The 16,410-nt window shown below is 52.6% G+C and overlaps 1 protein-coding gene across 2 annotated transcripts; it reads right to left on the reverse strand.

Annotated features, from left to right (window-relative positions):
* Window positions 1–667: 667 nt before the first annotated feature.
* On the reverse strand, window positions 668–15,803 carry FCAMR (Fc alpha and mu receptor). Of its 2 annotated transcripts, none has more exons than XM_086693016.1 (7): window positions 15,362–15,803; window positions 12,441–12,501; window positions 10,835–10,978; window positions 7,568–7,906; window positions 5,678–6,437; window positions 4,928–5,046; window positions 668–4,324 (listed from the first exon to the last, which is right to left on the reverse strand). In XM_086693016.1, the coding sequence occupies exons 1-7, from the start codon at window positions 15,398–15,400 to the stop codon at window positions 4,143–4,145; spliced, it is 1,644 nt and encodes a 547-aa protein (XP_086549142.1). In that variant the 5' UTR covers window positions 15,401–15,803; the 3' UTR covers window positions 668–4,142. The 2 variants fall into 2 exon arrangements, with proteins under 2 accessions (XP_086549142.1, XP_025776969.1); XM_025921184.2 differs by having other exon boundaries at window positions 12,441–12,513; window positions 15,362–15,802.
* Between the last annotated feature and the right edge of the window lie 607 nt (window positions 15,804–16,410).

A 16,410-nucleotide genomic window follows, 5' to 3' on the forward strand; every position in this document is an offset into this window, starting at 1 on the left:
ATGGACGGACATCCCCGCAGCTAATTGAAGATCTGAGCTCTGTTTGTACTAATGCCAGCATGGACCTCTGGGCAGCGACTGAATTTTTAGCGCTCATTTCCAGCTCCCTGAACTTTTATACTCCACTTAGCCAGGACAGGAGTAAGCCAGCTGGGTGACCAAAGAAAACAGATTACTGGAAATGGTTATAAAAACTTCTATACACTGGGCCTCCCAGAGGAAAACAAGGAAGGTCCTAGAATATTAAACAGGAAAGGACCTGATCAGATGCCAGGCCATAAATCTAAGTGTCGAGCAAGGCAGTGTGGTGCACCGATCAAGGATTTAAGCCTGGAGATAGACTGCTTTGTGTCCAGTTCCCGGCTTGCCCTTTCCCGAAGAGCGTAACTACTTACTTCCTCTGGCTTCGGCTTTCACATCGGTAAAATGTGAATCATCACACCCGCCTTACAGAAATGTGGTATCAGATGCGAGGTGAAAGCTGAGGGTAGCCCCCTCTGTGCAGAGATACTAGGGAAGGAGCAGCAGCGTTAAGACTTGTGCCCTCACGGGGAGAATCTGCTCGATCGTAGGAAAGTCAGTGCTTGCCTGTGATGAGGTTTTCGGGGCGATAGCGGGGTGCGTGGGGTCCGGAGCCGACGACCAAGAAAGAATTCTTGAAGACATCTTTGGTGCGAAAAGGTGATTTTATTGAAGCACAGGGACAGGACCCGTGGGCAGGAAGAGCTGCCCTGGGACCATGAGGAGAGACTGGCTTCTATACTATGCGTTTGGGAGAGGTAAAGTCCAGGGGAAGTTTCCAGTGAGATTTTCACAAGCTAAAGAAGGCTCACAGGATACTGGAGGCCTCGTTCTCGTCAGGCTAGGGTTGTTTGTCCCTCTAGCAAAGCATTAGCACTAAGACAGTTAGGAGTTCCTAGAAAAACAGTTTACTCTTCCGGCCTCAAGCATTTGCCAATGGGCTGCAGGTTATAAGGAAATTAAGTTCTATCCAGGTCTCCTCCTGCCTTTGTTTCCCACATCACTATGGAGGGGTGATGGAGACTTCAGTCCAGCAGGACTATGATCTCCATCAGTTAACCATTTGTTTTTCCCCTTTCCTTTGTTTTTAGGCAGTCAGGAGTGCCTGGGAAATATCACACATATCCCACCTGGGTGGGGGACGGGGGGGGGGGGGGCAGTGCTTGCGGCCTGTCAGCTTGCCTTAGGCTCCCTCATCACCTGTATCTTGGATTAGAAATTTCCATGAAGAAGAAACAAAAAAACAAAAAAAAAAGAGAGAGAGAGACTTCCTTGATTCCAGCCTAGTGATGGATGTTTCCCGGCCTCGCATCCCAGTGATGTATCGTGCTAACGGGGGATGGAAGAGGAAAAACAAGTCACGGACAACAATACCGAGTGGTGGAGCCCGCCTGCTCTGTCTGTCTTACTCCCGCGTCACACCAGCTTATCAGGGAGCCCATAAAGAAGAGCTGTAAAGACATGGGGCTGCCCCATTTCCTTCCAGGTGAGAATTTCCCTCAGATCTTATCTCTGCCCGGCTCCGAACAGTAGGCCCGGAGACTCTAATCTTGGCTCTGCTCTGACCCTTTGAACTTGTACTAGCTCGTCCCCTGCCGGTGGACCTCAGCTTTCCCTAATGCACCTGGTCCTACTTCTAGAAGCCGCTCCCGACTCCAGCCACGTGGCCAACACCCTTGCCGAGCTGGTCCCCTCTTTCCCCAGGATGGGGCAGTCAGGCCGGGTGTCCCGACTGCTGAACCCCAAGCAGAAAGAGTTACAGGGATTCGGAGAAAGGAGAGGTCCCTGAGCAGCGTGGCAAGGGCAGCTTTTGAGGGAGAATGAGGGTCTGATCCCTCACATCGGAGTCTTGTGTGCTAGTTCGGGGCTTGGCAAATCGTGGCTCCGGAGCCAGATGCAGCTTGCCACCTATCTCTGTAAATAAAATGTTGTTGGCACACTGTCAGAGTCATTGTTTCAGTGCTACAACAGCAGAACTGTGGAGTTGCAACAGACGCTGTGTGTCCTACAGACTCTAAAGTGTTTCCTATCGTGCCCTTTACAGAAAAGGGGTGCTGACCCCTGCCTTAGTGCATCCAACTTCCCCAAGCAGTAAGTGATCTGAGGATCCCGGTCCAGTGAGATTGCTTCACCAACACACAATAGTCCAAAACACTGGGAAAACACTCATCATGTCCCCACACCCCACGGCTATTTGCAATGCATCTTAGTGGATTAGAGGCTCCAAAAAGTCCTACGCAAAAGAAACTTGTTTATTCTTTAACCAGCATTTCCCAAACTTGTTTGATCTACCGAAGCTTTTTTTGTTCCCCCCCTCAGACTACCTCTTAACAATCTTGAGAAGCTAGCATTCTGTGGACGCCCCTGGTAAACACCAGTTAGGTGGGGTGATCCTGCACTGAGTGATCCAGGGCAGCGGGGGGAGGGTCTCAGTCTATCCCCACCTCTAATAAGCCAAACGACCTTAGCTGTATTACATACCCTCCAGGGCCCGCTTCCTTATTGGTTGAATGGGTTAATGTGGCTGCCTTATCTCTCTATCTCTTACAGGTTTTTCAGCATTCATGAAAATGGTGTGGAGCAAGGCCATAGTGGTGTCATTGATTTATTTTTAACTAGTTTTGCTTTGATACATTGTTTAGCAGTGACGAAGTGGAGAAAGCACTAAATCAAGGTTACGAGCTCTCTTTTCTGAGCCTTCCTCTATTCCTAACTGGGTTTAAACAACTTCCTTCTCCCCCGCAAGGCTTCAGTTACCTCACCCTAGAGTGGTTAACTTCTAAGGACCTTTTAGCTCTGAAATTCTGTGATTCTGTTTGGTCAGATGTTTTCAACTTCCCTACGTATCCAAAACATTGGGGTCTCTCTCACCAAAGTTGAAGACTAAATCTCCATGGTTTTCTGGGGAGAGTGTCCGGGTTCAGCACCAGCTGTGAGGATGTGTTAACAAAGTGTTTCTGGTGTTGCTGACCAGCCTAGGAGGCAGGGCTGATCCTTCTGGAAATGTCCACTTGACAATTCTCAACTTGACATTGGAGCCTTCCTTTTCTTTCTCTTCCATTGCTCAAAGGCTGCTTTGCCCAAACATGAAGTTCAGACAGTTGGTTAACAGATTCGGCAAAACAAAAGAGCCGATGGAATGCCTGAAAGACAGTGGGACCAAGGATGGAGTGAAAGTTCCCCAATAGGCATGGGATGAAAAGGTTATAAAAGCAGAATCCACATAAAATTCCTTCTGGCCACCTTCTCTGTCATCCACCCCCCTCCCTCCCCCAAATGGTCATTTCCCAACTTCATCAACAGTCCTTGATCTCAAGGATTCAGAAGCCGTTGAACAAGAGGAGCTTTATGAAAAAGGTGAGAATCTACTGAAAAATACCCTCCTTGCCCATGAATTTAGGAAAATCCCAGAAAATTTTGCCTAGGTCAAAAGGTCTGTGGCATGATGACTATGGGCCCAAATGTGGGGGGATGATTTGAGGAATGGGGGTTGTGCCTTTTCGCTTCTATGGAGAAAACACCTGCCTATGGAGTCCTCCGGGGGACTGGAGGGGAGTGAAGGGGGACTCAGAATACCTCGGAGGCCACTGAACCCATGCCCTCTGGTCAGCCGTTCAGCACAAATACTTACTGGGCGCCCTACTGAATTGGAAGTTCTCTGGGGACATAGTGATGTGGGTCAAACACAATTACTGCCCTAAAGGAGCTTAGAATCTTCTTGAGAAGGCAAGCCTCGTGTACGTGAATATGATTAAATAAATGTGTGCAGCAGGCTGAATGCTAACAGACCTGAGAAAAGGGGATGCCTAGCAAGGAGTAGGAATGATGGCTAAGAATTCGTAGCAATTGGAAGCCTCCTCTATTTTCAAACTCCCGGAAATGGAAGTTCCACGCTCTCCTAGGTGACCTCCGCCGATGTTTAAGAAATCCTTTCTTGCAGCCTCCTTTGAGTCATATACCACCTTTGGCTGTGAGAAATGCTTGACTTTCCTAGGCCCAAGGACGGCCAGCCTCTGTTTCCCCAGTCCATTTGCTTCCCTCTGTATAGGTGGAGGAAGGATGAAAAAAGGCTGAAGTCATGCTGTTTCGTCCTGGCTCTCTTTCCATGGGGACTGAACAGCTTATTGTTCCATTCCTTGGGGGCCAGGGTGCCTCTCGGGGACAGTCAGACGGGCCTGAGGAGGAGACTCATCCCGGAATATCTTCCTCTCTACGTGGGGCAGCTGGTCTGGCTGGAGGCTCAGTTCCAGGAAATGCGTCATCTGAATCAAGGTGACCCCTGCTGTCCCTTCTGTCTCCTGAGCTGCACAGACACAGAGCATGCCGTGAGGATAACTGGGAACTGAACGCGATTCCCTGAGTACCCCACCCCCCAACCCCTACAACCTTCTGGGAACTTCCTGACACAGATGAATTGCAACCGAGCCCTTGGATTGAAAAGGATTGGGCCAGGCCTTCGAGGTCCTGGGTGTGAGCACCTCAGCCTCTTCCACTTGCTCCCGGAACATCTCGCCCTCTCTTCATCAGAGCTAAACACCACGGAACACTCCCTTGAGGAGTACGGAAACCTAGCCGGAAGAGGCTTTTGGCTGGGCCATGAGGCAGAGGGTGCAGATGTGGTCTGCCCCCCGCACCTGGTCCCTGTGCTCCTGTTGCCCGCTGCCGGCATGGCTCATGCATTTCCCATGCCCACCGTTAGCTTATGGCTTGCCATCCTCTGAAAGAGCTTCTCCTTCTGCCCGGGGGTGCCTTTGAGGCATAACTGATTTTCCCATTTCATTGAGAAACCAAGGCCAGGACCGGTTAAATGGCTCTGTCTAGAATTTAGCACTTTTACCAGTCGGGACCCCACCCAGTCCGGAGGGTGTCCGCTGGGAACGAGCACTCCCTCCTCGGCTCAACTCACAGGGCCTGTTTATCCGGAGCCTCCTTTGCAACAGGACGAGAGCCACGAGCGTGAGGGGGAAGAGCACCGTAGAGACAGGAGTCAGGATCCGAGAGATGTTTTTCTCTCCTGGAGAAGCCCTGGAGTGGAAGTAACAGGTGGGGATGAGAAAAGTGCAGGGGAGGGCGGGCGGGAGCTGGACAGGAGTCCGAAGGCCATTCGGCCCTCGCCCCTCGCTTTACAGGTGAGAAGCTGAGGTGAGGGAAGTCGGCTCCCCTTATTCCCGCGGCGGGTTCGTAGCAGAGCTGGGACAGGAGCCCCCGTCTTGTCCCTACTGCACCGAGTGTGAGGCGGGTGGGGGCCACTCTGTGTCACCGTGGGAAAGAGGACTGAGTGAGAGGCAGGGAATCCACCCTGGGCATGGGGCTCTGCCCCATGGTTTCACAGTCTTCCCCTGTGGCTTCAGCAAGTACCTCCCCTGTCTGGAGCTTTTGTTCCTCATCTTTTAAAAAAAAGTCCCAAAGGTTCCACCTAAATATTCTGTTACTCTTTTGTTTTGATCTTTGCTTGAAAACCACATGAAAATACTCAGGGTTTCTTAGCAAGGAGCCTTGAACAAGGGAGGGTCTGTGATGTTTATGGGCCTTGCCCTTTGCTGTCCTGAGGTGACAAAGGGAGAGAAGTGAGCAGGTGTGGGGGGGGGGGGCGCAGAGGTCAGCCCAGGGAGGGGCATGCCTGGAGTAGGGCAGAGAGGAGGGGCTGGGAGTTTACCTCTTCATGGAATACCCCTTGCCCAGGGGCCTCCTGGGCCCAGCTGCCGGGGCCTGGCTTGGTGTTGCTTGGGGATCGCTGTATCCAGCAGGCGTGTCTAGGTCCCCTGCGGTAGCTCCCTCCTCAGACGCCACCTGTATGCTGGAGGGCCCCAGGGTCCACACGCCTGCAGCTGGGGTAGTTCTTTCAATGGAGCCCAGGGCTTGGGGCTTAGCAATGGCTGTTGCTTCTTGCAAGATTTCCTGCACCCGTTTTTCTGAGACCAGAGTTGTTGGCCTGATGGTCCCTATGACCTTCCCAACTACATCCAGAGCTGTTCTGACCTTCTCTGCTTCTTCTTGTGGCCTATCGGCCTCAGTAGTTGTTATCTCCCTCCCTTCCTCGCTGGGCCTGCCCGAATCCCCTACCGAGCCGTTGGTGTCCCACACCCAAACACCTTCTGTCGTATTGGACATATCTCCGATGGTTGAAGCCGAACTCTCTGGAATGGGGACTGTTGTCCGGACAGAACTCTCTACCCGACTACCTGTCCCTAGAGCTGCTGCCCCAGTTGTTCCTGGGGTCTGCCTGCCCTCAGCGGAAGCTGTTGTTTTCCTGGTTCCTGGAGTCAGAGCAACTCTGTGGAATCCTGTTCCTTGTCTTTCTGTCATCCGGGAGGTTGCTGGGGTCCATCTGTTGGCCACCGGTGTTGCCGTTCCAAGGGATGCCACGACGAGCTCACCCGCAGCCAGAGTGGGTGGGGGGACGGCGCTGGAAAGACCTGTCAATGGCGGAAGGAGACCGCATAGGAAGGCTATCCCAGCTGCCTACAGGATTTAGCAAAAGATCTCAGGCTTAAAGTGTTTGCCCCAAGGAATGCATCCTCATTAAGCAACACAGTCTTGGGTCAATATGTTGGATAAAATAAAAATAGGGGAAAACCGGGTGGAATCTCTAATCTTTTTGCAAATGTTGACATTTTATGGTCCTTTCTCTCTCTCTCTCTTTTTTATGCCCACAGTCTCTACTGAGATGTCCTGCATGCCCATACTGGCCTCTTTCCCACAGCCCACCACATACGGGTCCTCAAATAGAGCAGCCAATCTCAGCAGATGGTTAGAGTGACACTGAACAAGACAAATGCAATCCTAGGCACTGCCTCTCTCCTGGTCTTCCACTGCCTGGGCGCCCTTCCCCAGGCTCTGGGTGCCCGATTCTGGGTCACTTCTCTGGAACCTGCCACACAGAGCATGGACCTCGAAGCTGTCAGATGTCTGCTAAGGGGCTCGGTCTCAGGAAGAGCCTCTTTTGTCCCCCATCTCTTACCTGCTCTGCTTGTCTGAACAAAGAGACACCATGCGCCTAAGAAGCCATATTATTCAATTCAACTTCTTGGAGTCCTCTCCAAAAACACATGCCACAAAATGTGGGGGGATTTGGGTGAGGCAGTCTGCATGCATTCATTTTGGAAGTGTTTCCTAATATCTACCTTCCCGAAGGTAATTTCTTTCTGAAATAAAAGCCTACTTTTTTTTTTTTTAAGTTTATTTATTTATTTTGAGAGAGACAGAGACAGAGCAAGCAGGGGAGGGGCAGAGGAGGAGAGAGAGAGAGAAAGAGAGAGAGTCCCAAGTAGGCTCTTCACTGCCAGTGCAGAGCCAGACATGGGGCTTCAACTCACGCAACTGTGAGATCATGACCTGGGCCGAAACCAAGAGTTGTATGCTCAACCGACTGAGCCACCCAGGCGCCCCTGAAAGCCTACTTCTTAAAGTCCTTGCCCCACCCCCAGCTTTTCCTCATCGCTCCCCTCAGGTTTAAGGGCCTCTTGGACCGGACAATCTTCTCCCACACCTTCTCCTTCCCAGCATTCCCCTCACCAGACTTGACCCACCCGCCGTCAGCCCGTACCTGCAGAGACGTTCAGATTCATGCTGAAGAAGAACATGTCGTTTCTCTTCCCAATGCCACAGCGGTAGCGGCCCACATCATCCGGGGACAGCTGGGACAGCCTCACCACAAACAAGCCTCTCTGCGGGAAGTCTGCAAACGTCACGCGGCCACGGTAGCCAAGATGAGCATAGCCAGTGGTGGACACAATGGTGTGGCAGAACGACGTCAGGGGGCTGAGACGGCACCAGTACTTCCGCTCGTATACGTTGATGGCCAAGGGGGCATAATGGCACTGGATGGTGACAGTTCCCCCCGGCTCCCCAGACACCAGCCTCGGGCCCTTCAGTGCGTTTGCGTCTGCGGGCAGAGAGAGGGAAAAAAAATGGTCAGAGGGAAGGGAGATTCGCGAAAGGTCACGGTGGGGAGGTACGAGCTCCAGACTCTGTCGGAATTAGGGAGTAGGCCAGAAAAACACCTTCGTGAAAGTGAGGCGAGGAAGAATCAACATAGAAATGTCAGAGCTTAGCCCCTGGATCGGGAGTACCCCAAGATACGGAATGCAGCTGTATCCAGGGCCCCATGTGAGAGACAGAAATGCAGCAATACTCTTTCCAACTGTTAGCTGGCTCCTATCATGTGCCAGACTTTCTCCTACAAGTCCGTCCGGGGCCTGGGTCAACATCTGACAAGAGGGCTGCAGTCTGGTTGGTGGAGTGAATACACAAGAGATAGTTCGATGGTAAGAACAGGTTAGTGTGCTTTCCCCCCGAGCGGAGAGGGTGCCTGAAACACCGGTATCCCGGTCCACTTGGTGGGTACATCCCCAGACCGGTGACTGGGGATGTGTTCGCCCCCCCCAGCATTTTCCGGCAGAGGGTAAACAACCACATGCTCCCATCAACGCACAGCTGAACGGGCCTGCGAACACACCCGCTTTGGTAACAGGTGGAAATCGTGGTTGAACCTGCCCACGGCCTGCTTACTGAATGACATTAACTCGCTCTGGGGCGAGCAGAAACAAGGCTTGTCGTGTCTCTCACTGTCTCTTCACACGGCCTCTGCTGCTTGATGAATCGCAGGCGTAACCTCACTCGTGGTAACTCTCACGGTCTCCCTCGGATGGGGAAAAAGTCCAGCCTGGCCCAGGGTGGTAAGGTCAGTCCAGTCCAACGACTGGCTGCCGTTCCAGTCTCTTTGCTCTACTCCTTCTACTCAAAACTGGTGTTTAGGCCCATCGGGGACTGGGTACAGAGGAACAGCGGGGAAGGTGAGGCAGAGAGTTGTGCTCTGTTCGCCATGCTCTCTGGGCACACGGGCGGCCAGAGCTCTTCCTGGGACTTTTGCCTCCCAGACCCTTCCGTGGCCTCTGGCTGCAGTTCCCTCCCGGCAAGAACTGTCTCTCCGACTGGCCTTTTGGGCCTCCCCCCCCCCACCACTAAACCTATGACGGCTGGCCACCTGCCCTTCCTTTTGGGGTCACAGTCTTTTCTGGGTGGCCTTCGTGGAAGAGTCCCCAGGCCAGCTCCTTTCGGCAGGTTCCAGGAAACGCCTTTGTTCTGCTGTCAGGAGAAGCTGGACATAGGAAAAACTCGCTGAGTGTCTTCCTACAGATTCCTTCTCTGAACTTGCCTGAACGGGAGGGGGCAGCGATCCCTCCTGTCTCCCCAGGCAAGTGGAGGAGGGCGCAACACATGGACATCTCTCTCCAAAGCGGCTCTCCCGGTGAGCTCTGCTGGGGGCTCACGATTCTTCAGACGGCTACACGGCAGGCTATTGCAGGGACAACCGGCTTTATAACCGCTCTGTGCGTTCCTGCCCAGGCAGCAGAATATCTTGCTTTAGGCTGTGGGTACCCGGCGCGTATCAACTGGGTCGGTGTCTTTAGAGCCTCGGAAGACAAGTAGGTTCAGTTTAATACCCAAGTTTAATATCCTGTTGCCCATAGTGGCTACATAATTGCAAAGCCCAGTGCTAAAGGAAAATGCGGAGCCCCTTGTTGCAAAATTATTAACCCCTTGTTCACCAGGGTAATAGCAGAGCATTAAACCCAGCCGTCTTAGCTCGTCGAGCTGGCCCTGCCTGTTGCGTATGTCCGAAGGTCTAATTCTAGAAGACTCAGGGCCATAAAAGCCACGACTATATCAATATTCACGGTAGATGTAATTACATGACGCATCACCAACTGTGCCGCTCTTAATCAGGATAAGTGGCAATTTATCATTGAGAGTCAAGAATATTCAGTTACAAACAAGGACCATCTCAGGACAACATTAGTAGTGCCCTGATAAAGTGTTCGTGCCCTAGCTTTCAGGAATTCTTGTGACCTGCTTGTGGCACACACGGGACAATCTTTTGTATGTCTCTTCCACGAATCGGCAGGATGGGGCAGTCCGACCTCGCTGTAGAAAGCTGATTGAGAATCCTTAACCAGGGCCTCCTGGGTGGCTCGGCGCAGGTCATGATCTCATGGTTTGTGAGTTCAAGCCCCACATTGGGCTCGCTGCTGTCAGCGCAGAGCCGGCTTTGGATTCTCTCTCTCTCTCTCTTTCTCTCTCAAAAATAAACTTTAAAAGAAAGAGTCTGTAATCAGCTCTTGCAATCAACATTTTTTTTCTTTTATTAATACCAAATTTAACTGGCCCTTAAGAACTCAGTAGATTACTGATCAGTCGCTCCTAGTTATATATAATTAAGGGATATATGTTATATTATGTATAATTTGGAATGTATTTGGTATGTATTATATGTCATTTGGATTTTTTTTATTTTTTAATGTTTTATTCTTTATTTTTGAGGGAGAGAGAGAGAGCGAGAGAGAACGCAAGCAGAGAGAGGGGCAGAGAGAGGGGGAGACAGAATCCGAAGCAGGCTCCAGGCTCCAAGCTGTCAGCACAGAGCCTGATGCGGGACTCAAACCCATGAACCATGAAATCGTGACCTGAGCCGAAGTAGGATGCTTAATGGACTGAGCCATCCAGATGCCCCCATGTCATTTGGAATTTTTATTAGTCACCTATGGAAATTAAAGAAAGAGCTAGCACTTTAGATCAACGTGGTGCCCATCTGGGGCCCCTGATGCAGATTCTCTGCCCTTCAGTGGAGACAGATGCCCTGAACGCATTCACCCATCATTTCCCGGCAGTCGTCTGTGGCTATGGCTTCTCCCAGAGAGGAGCAAGTTGGGGGTGGGGGGGCTGCAGATGTGGGGCAGCCATGGACTGGAGACCGACTCTGTCTGAGAGAGCACAAGAGGTTTGAGGCAGGACAGAGGGAGAGTCATTGCACCTGCGATGGATGTCTTCCCTCTCCCGCAGAGGGGTGAGAAAGGAGTGAGTGTTTCCTTGGCCCAGAGGCGGGGTGCAGAGGGCAGAGAGACGGTCCGCAGGCATCTGAGATGGGGTCTTCTCTGTGGAGGGGTCAAAGCAGAACCTGGGGCGAAGGGAGGAGATGGGCCATCAGGGGACCATCTAAGTTCACAAATGCACCCACCAAAGAAAGAGCCAGCTCTAAACTCCTGCCAGGCCAGAGAGCTCCAGGCCACCCCAGCAAGCAAAAGCTCCCTGTCTATTGCCTCTCCTCCCTTTTGCTCCTGGGACCCTGCTGGGGTCCCGAGCCCCAACTGCCAACATGGGGAGGAGGCAGAAGAGAGAAAAAGAGAAGACGGCCACCGCGTCCCCCCTGCAGCGTCTTCCTGACCATAGGCCTTGGGTAGATGATGGGGCATATCGTTGAAGGAAGATTAAAGGGCCAACCAAAATATTTAACTGCACACTTAGAACTTCAAATTTAGCATTCGAGAGTGAAAGAAATTCAGTCAGAACTCTCACCTACACTAATATGTTAACAGAAAAATCATGGGCCTGCCTGAGTTTTCATCTGGGGGCTTTGGTTTCTACGGAAAAATTTTAAAGGGGCTGGGGGGAGACTAAAATAAAGAGATGGTCTGATTATAGTACAGAGTTCTTGCTCCTGTATTAGCTACCCTTGATTCATTAAAATTCTGATTTGTTTGGGGCGCCTGGGTGGCTCAGTCCGTTAAGCATCTGACTTCGGCTCAGGTCACGATCTCGCAGTTTGTGAGTTTGAGCCCTTCGTAAGGCTGTGCTGACAGCTCATAGCCTGGAGCCTGCTTCGGATTCTGTCTTCCTCTCTCTCTGCCCCTTCCCCGCTTGTGATCTCTCTCTCTCTCTCTCAAAAATAAACATTAAAATAAAATAAAATGCCGACCACAGCACATAGGGCCATTTGTCATCTGAGCCGGATCTATACCTGGCCAGGCTCACCACACCAGCCTGCCAGCACCTATTGGCAAGATTCTTTCATCCACCCGCCCTTAGCACAGGGCGTACGGTCAGCCCTCCATAAATGTATGTTGACTAAATCAGTAAATGCATAGATGTAAATTTTATTGACCCATCTCGTTTCTTTGTCAACTCCAAACTGTTTCATGTAGGACAGATCTGCACCTTTAAGTCCTTAGTACTGGGCCTGGCACTGAGTGTTTTTTGAATGAGTGGGAATGAGCCCTCTGCCTGCCGTCTTTTATACACAAGCCCTGGAACCCTTATCTTGCAAATGCAGCCGACTTTCAGCCATCAACTTGAATGGAAGAGAGCAGAGATATTGGGCATAGCAAGACAGTGAATCTTCTAGAAAAGATCAAAACAGGCATACGCCCTCTCTCTTGCCTCTCCCATTCCCCCTGGGCCTAGATCTGACCACTCCCTGGATCCACTGCAGGGCCTTGGATCCCCGGAGAGAAAGCCGGGGTATGCCCAAAACTTCCGTGGGAGCCCTGAACGCCACTGAGGGCCCGCCAGAAATCTCTGCAGCCTGGAAGGCACGGGGCTCATCCCGCAAGCTCTGAGTCTGGGTTGGGTTTGGGACTCACCTTGCAACAGGCACAGCGTGAGGAAGATGGGCAATTTCCATCCTGCCCTCTGCTTGGTGACCTGCAAAAAACACTGCAGTGGACAAAGCCTGAGAGGGTGCGGAGCAGGGAGACCTGGGCCGAGCCCCTTCTCTCTCCAGGACCTCAGTTTGCTCAGCGCTGCGGCTGGATGGGCTACATCCAACCAAGAGCAGGGCGGGAACTGCCCCCTCTGAGACCAGCGTGACTCCATCTCTCACTCCTAAGCACGCGTGTTTGGCCTGGGTCACCACCACCAAGGCTACAACGTCCCTACCCTCGGGGTTTCTGGGTTCAGAAGAGGTGGACTCCCCCTGTAGGATCCCAGCCCCCGCACCCGCCTGCCAGCGTGGAGCTCCGAATTTGGGGGAGCCACAGAGAGTGGAAAGACCACACACTTGAAGCTTACACCTAGCCCGGAATCTTGGGGGGGGGGTGTCAGTCTCCTCTCCAGGGAAATAAGTAAATGCGTAAGGGGGTTGTTGCACAAGTGAAACTCGATTGTGTCGGAAGTGCTGGCAGTGTGCTCCATGCAGAGCAGCAACCTCCCTCTTCCCCCTTCCCGCCTTCTATTTTGCGGAAGGAGAATTGATTCCTTCAAGGGAAGCCTTCTGTTTCACTGGGCGTGTACCTCCGGTCAGTAACAAGGAGTTAAAAATGAGCTATCGGGGGTGGAGGGGGGGGCGCCTGGGTGTCTCAGTCGGTTGAGCCTCCGACTTGGGCTCAGGTCATGATCTTAAGGTCTGTGGGTTCGAGCCCCATGTAGGGCTCTGTGCTGACAGCTCAGAGCCTGGAACCTGCTTCAGATTCCGTGTCTCCCTCTCTCTCTGACCCTCCCCCGTTCATGCTCTGTCTCTCTCTGTCTCAAAGATAAATAAACCTTAAAAAAAAAAATTAAAAATGAGCTGTCGGAAAAAGCAATTGTCTGCGTGACTGTCCTCGTCTGTCTCTTCTCCACAACGTCTAGAAAGCCCTCCCTGTCCTCCCGTCCACACTGATCTCCCTCTGCTCTGGTCTCTCCTGCCGGCCTGGGGTGGGACTTTGCGTGTCATCTCTGCCCCCAGGCTCTGGAACAGGATGCAGGACGGTGTAGGAGCACAGCACACAGCTATTGTGAACTGACCACTCCCGTCACAGACACCATACTGATCCCTACTCAACAGTTTTCCCTTGTCTGCTGATTATAAAGACAGAGATTGTACGTTATACTTCATTTGTATTCCTCCTAGGGTTTTCAAGGATGCTTTTTGATTAATCAAAAATCTGTGCTTTGAATCTGTCTACTGCCTACAGTTCTTGGGACCTGTAAAAAAAAAAAAAAAAAAAAGGCAAACTAAAGTTAGCCATCACTGTCTCCTTCCTCCTCTAATCCCTGCCTCACTAATGTTGAGGATTGGAGCAGATAGTCAGCGGTCTGGGCCATGGGCAGGAGACGCTCACCCACCCCTCTGGCCCAACTAGACAAAGCCATGCGAGGCCGCTGGCCAGGCTGGGGCATAGACTGAAAGAGGAGAAAAAGGACTGGGGGAGGCAAGAAGTAGGAGGCAGAGAAGAAAAGAAGGGAAGGGAAGGGAGAGTAGAGGACACGAGGGTGGCAGGCTCCATGGGTTGGCCCTGGAGCTGCAAACTGTCCACCCCAGCTCGGCTCTGCCCAACCAGCCCCCCTCCCCCCCCCCCCCCCCACCAAAGCCTTGGCTTCTCTATCCAGGTAGAGCCCCGAGACTGGCTGGGGTTGGAAAAGCCCTCGGGCTTCTCATGCCTCCTCCACAATGCCCCCATCTTGGGCAATGCCATGGCAGCCATAGGCTCTCTGTGCCGTCCAGAGCTTTCTGGCTGCCTGCCCTCCCCCAGAGGCTCTCCAGGTGTGCCTGCGCCTAATCTGTTTGTTTGATTAATGTCCACCAAGCCCAGGTTCCTAGGGCTGGTTTTCCTAACGCACTAGGTGCTGACACAGCACAGGTTGAGGTCAAAGTCTGTAGACCACACCACCCGCTTCCTCTGGAGTCCCCTGGGGCAGCAATCTCTAGGCAGGAGCAAAAGCCGCCTGGCATCCGAGGGGCAATGAGGAAGCACAGAGTGTGAGATAAAAGGCCTCCAGGGTGCTATTAGCCTTGATCCGAGGCTGAAAAGACTATATTGGAGGAAATGTCTCCAAGTCCCCCACCCTGCCAATGACCTTCAGAAAGCCTTTCTCCAGGATACAGAGGGCCCTAACTCAGCAGCCTGGGGCTACAGGCCTTTGTTATAATGCACAACATCTTAGGGGGTGAGGGCCACATGGTGGGGGGGGGGGGGCACTCTCATCCCCTGGTCCTGCCAGGAAGGACATCTATCTCATCTTCAACACAGGCTGCTCTACGACTCCCCGGATCCCTACTGGCCACCCCCTACCCACTCCCCCACCCCCCCCACCCCCTACCAGGCCCACTCCTCTCCTATTCCCTACCCCTGGGGCAGCTGACAAGAAAGAAATGAGCCCCTGTGGTACAGAGAGAAGTGCACAGAACCAGGACTCAGGAGCTTTTGCTTTGCCTGTGGCTGATGGAATGACCTAGAACAATGCATCCTTGTCTCCACTATAGCAGAAGAACTTTGTGGATCTCCATGTTTCCTTCTCTTTCTGACATTTGTTGGTTCTACATTACTCAGGGCCTCAAAGGAGTCTTGCACTCTGGTGGGAGGGAGAGGCGAGGGGATCAGGAGAGCCGGGAGGTGGGAGGGCGATGTTGCAGCCTGGACAACACAGACCTTTCCTGGCCCCCTGGGAGTGAGCCCGGCCTGCTGTGGGGAGGGGCCCTGAATGCATGCTTGAGAACTGCTGCAGAAATTCACCACCCCCCACTGGGAGACAGGACCCCAGCCTGGGGTGGGGGGGTAGGCGGAGGGGGGAAGCCGCATCTCACCTGTCCTTCTCCGGGCTTAGCTGAGGCTTCTCTATCCATCTCAGCCCAGAAGTAAAATCCACCCGGACTTTTCTTTTTCTCTGTCTCTTTGAGATGCTGGTGTTTGGACACCTTCTAGCGTCTTCCCTCTAACCTTGAGACTCAGAAGGCAGCACCGGAGCGCTGGAAAGCAGCTGGGGCGATAGCCCTGGAAGCCTCAAGTGCGAGACGTAGTTGTGCCCCTCGCCCCTCCACACCTGCAGCGAGTCAGGGCACATCGGGCCTCGGCTTCTAGTTCTTCTAGGGGGGAGCCAGCCCTGGCTCCTTGTGGTCCTTCCTGTCACTTACTCTTGAAGAACTCTTCCAGGGTTGGTGACAGTGGCATCAAAGAAAACACACGGATCTCCGTTCTTCCACTTCTCATTTCCCCTCCAGTCCAGAGCCCCAGATTTTTCAGGATGCCCCAGTTTAGCTGACCCCTGTAGGGTGATGATGAGACAATCTGGGGAGGGGAGAAAATTCAGGAGAGGAATTCCCCTATGGTCTGGCTGGGCAGCTGGTGCCTTCTGCTGGCCTGACCCCTTAGGCTCCCAGGGAGAGCCAGTTCGGGTCACAGACTCCCGGCTCAACTGCATGCCTGACAGTTGCTAATTCATGCTCCAGCCAAAGCGCCGTCCAGGAAATGAGATGACCTCCACGGAAAGAGAGCACTGACACACGGGGCTCATCCCGAAGGAGGAAGGACAGCCGACAGGCTTAAACATAACCCCAACATTTTGCTTTGGGAAATATGTCATGGGTGGGCTCTTTTCCTCATAAGGGATGTAATGCCTACCTCTGTTGGTTCTAAAAGAAGGTCCTCACCAGGGCCCCCAGAGAGCACCCTTGTGCCAGGTAGAAAGGACACGTCTCCTTTAGAAAAATCAAGGCGGTTGACATCTTGTTGCGCAATAATTAGAGGTGGCAGCTTGTTTGGCTCATGCATTCACCATTCCAGGTTTGTAAGACAGTTTGGGGGTAGGAGCTGTGTCCCCGAGAGCAATAGGAGAGGACAAAAAATAATACCGTGG

The sequence above is a fragment of the Puma concolor genome, chromosome E4 (genome assembly GCF_028749965.1).
Source record: "Puma concolor isolate L17-30 chromosome E4, mPumCon1.1.hap2, whole genome shotgun sequence".
Taxonomy (NCBI): Eukaryota; Metazoa; Chordata; class Mammalia; order Carnivora; family Felidae; genus Puma; species Puma concolor.

Coding starts and splice junctions, on each gene's coding strand:
- FCAMR (XM_025921184.2), bottom strand. CDS start 15,400: ATGGATAGAGAAGCCTCAGCTAAGCCCGGAGAAGGACAG. Junction 12,514..15,361: donor CTAAGCCCGGAGAAGGACAG/GTGAGATGCGGC, acceptor TGTCCACTGCAG/TGTTTTTTGCAGGTCACCAA. Junction 4,325..4,927: donor GCTCCGGATAAACAGGCCCT/GTGAGTTGAGCC, acceptor GTGTCTGTGCAG/CTCAGGAGACAGAAGGGACA.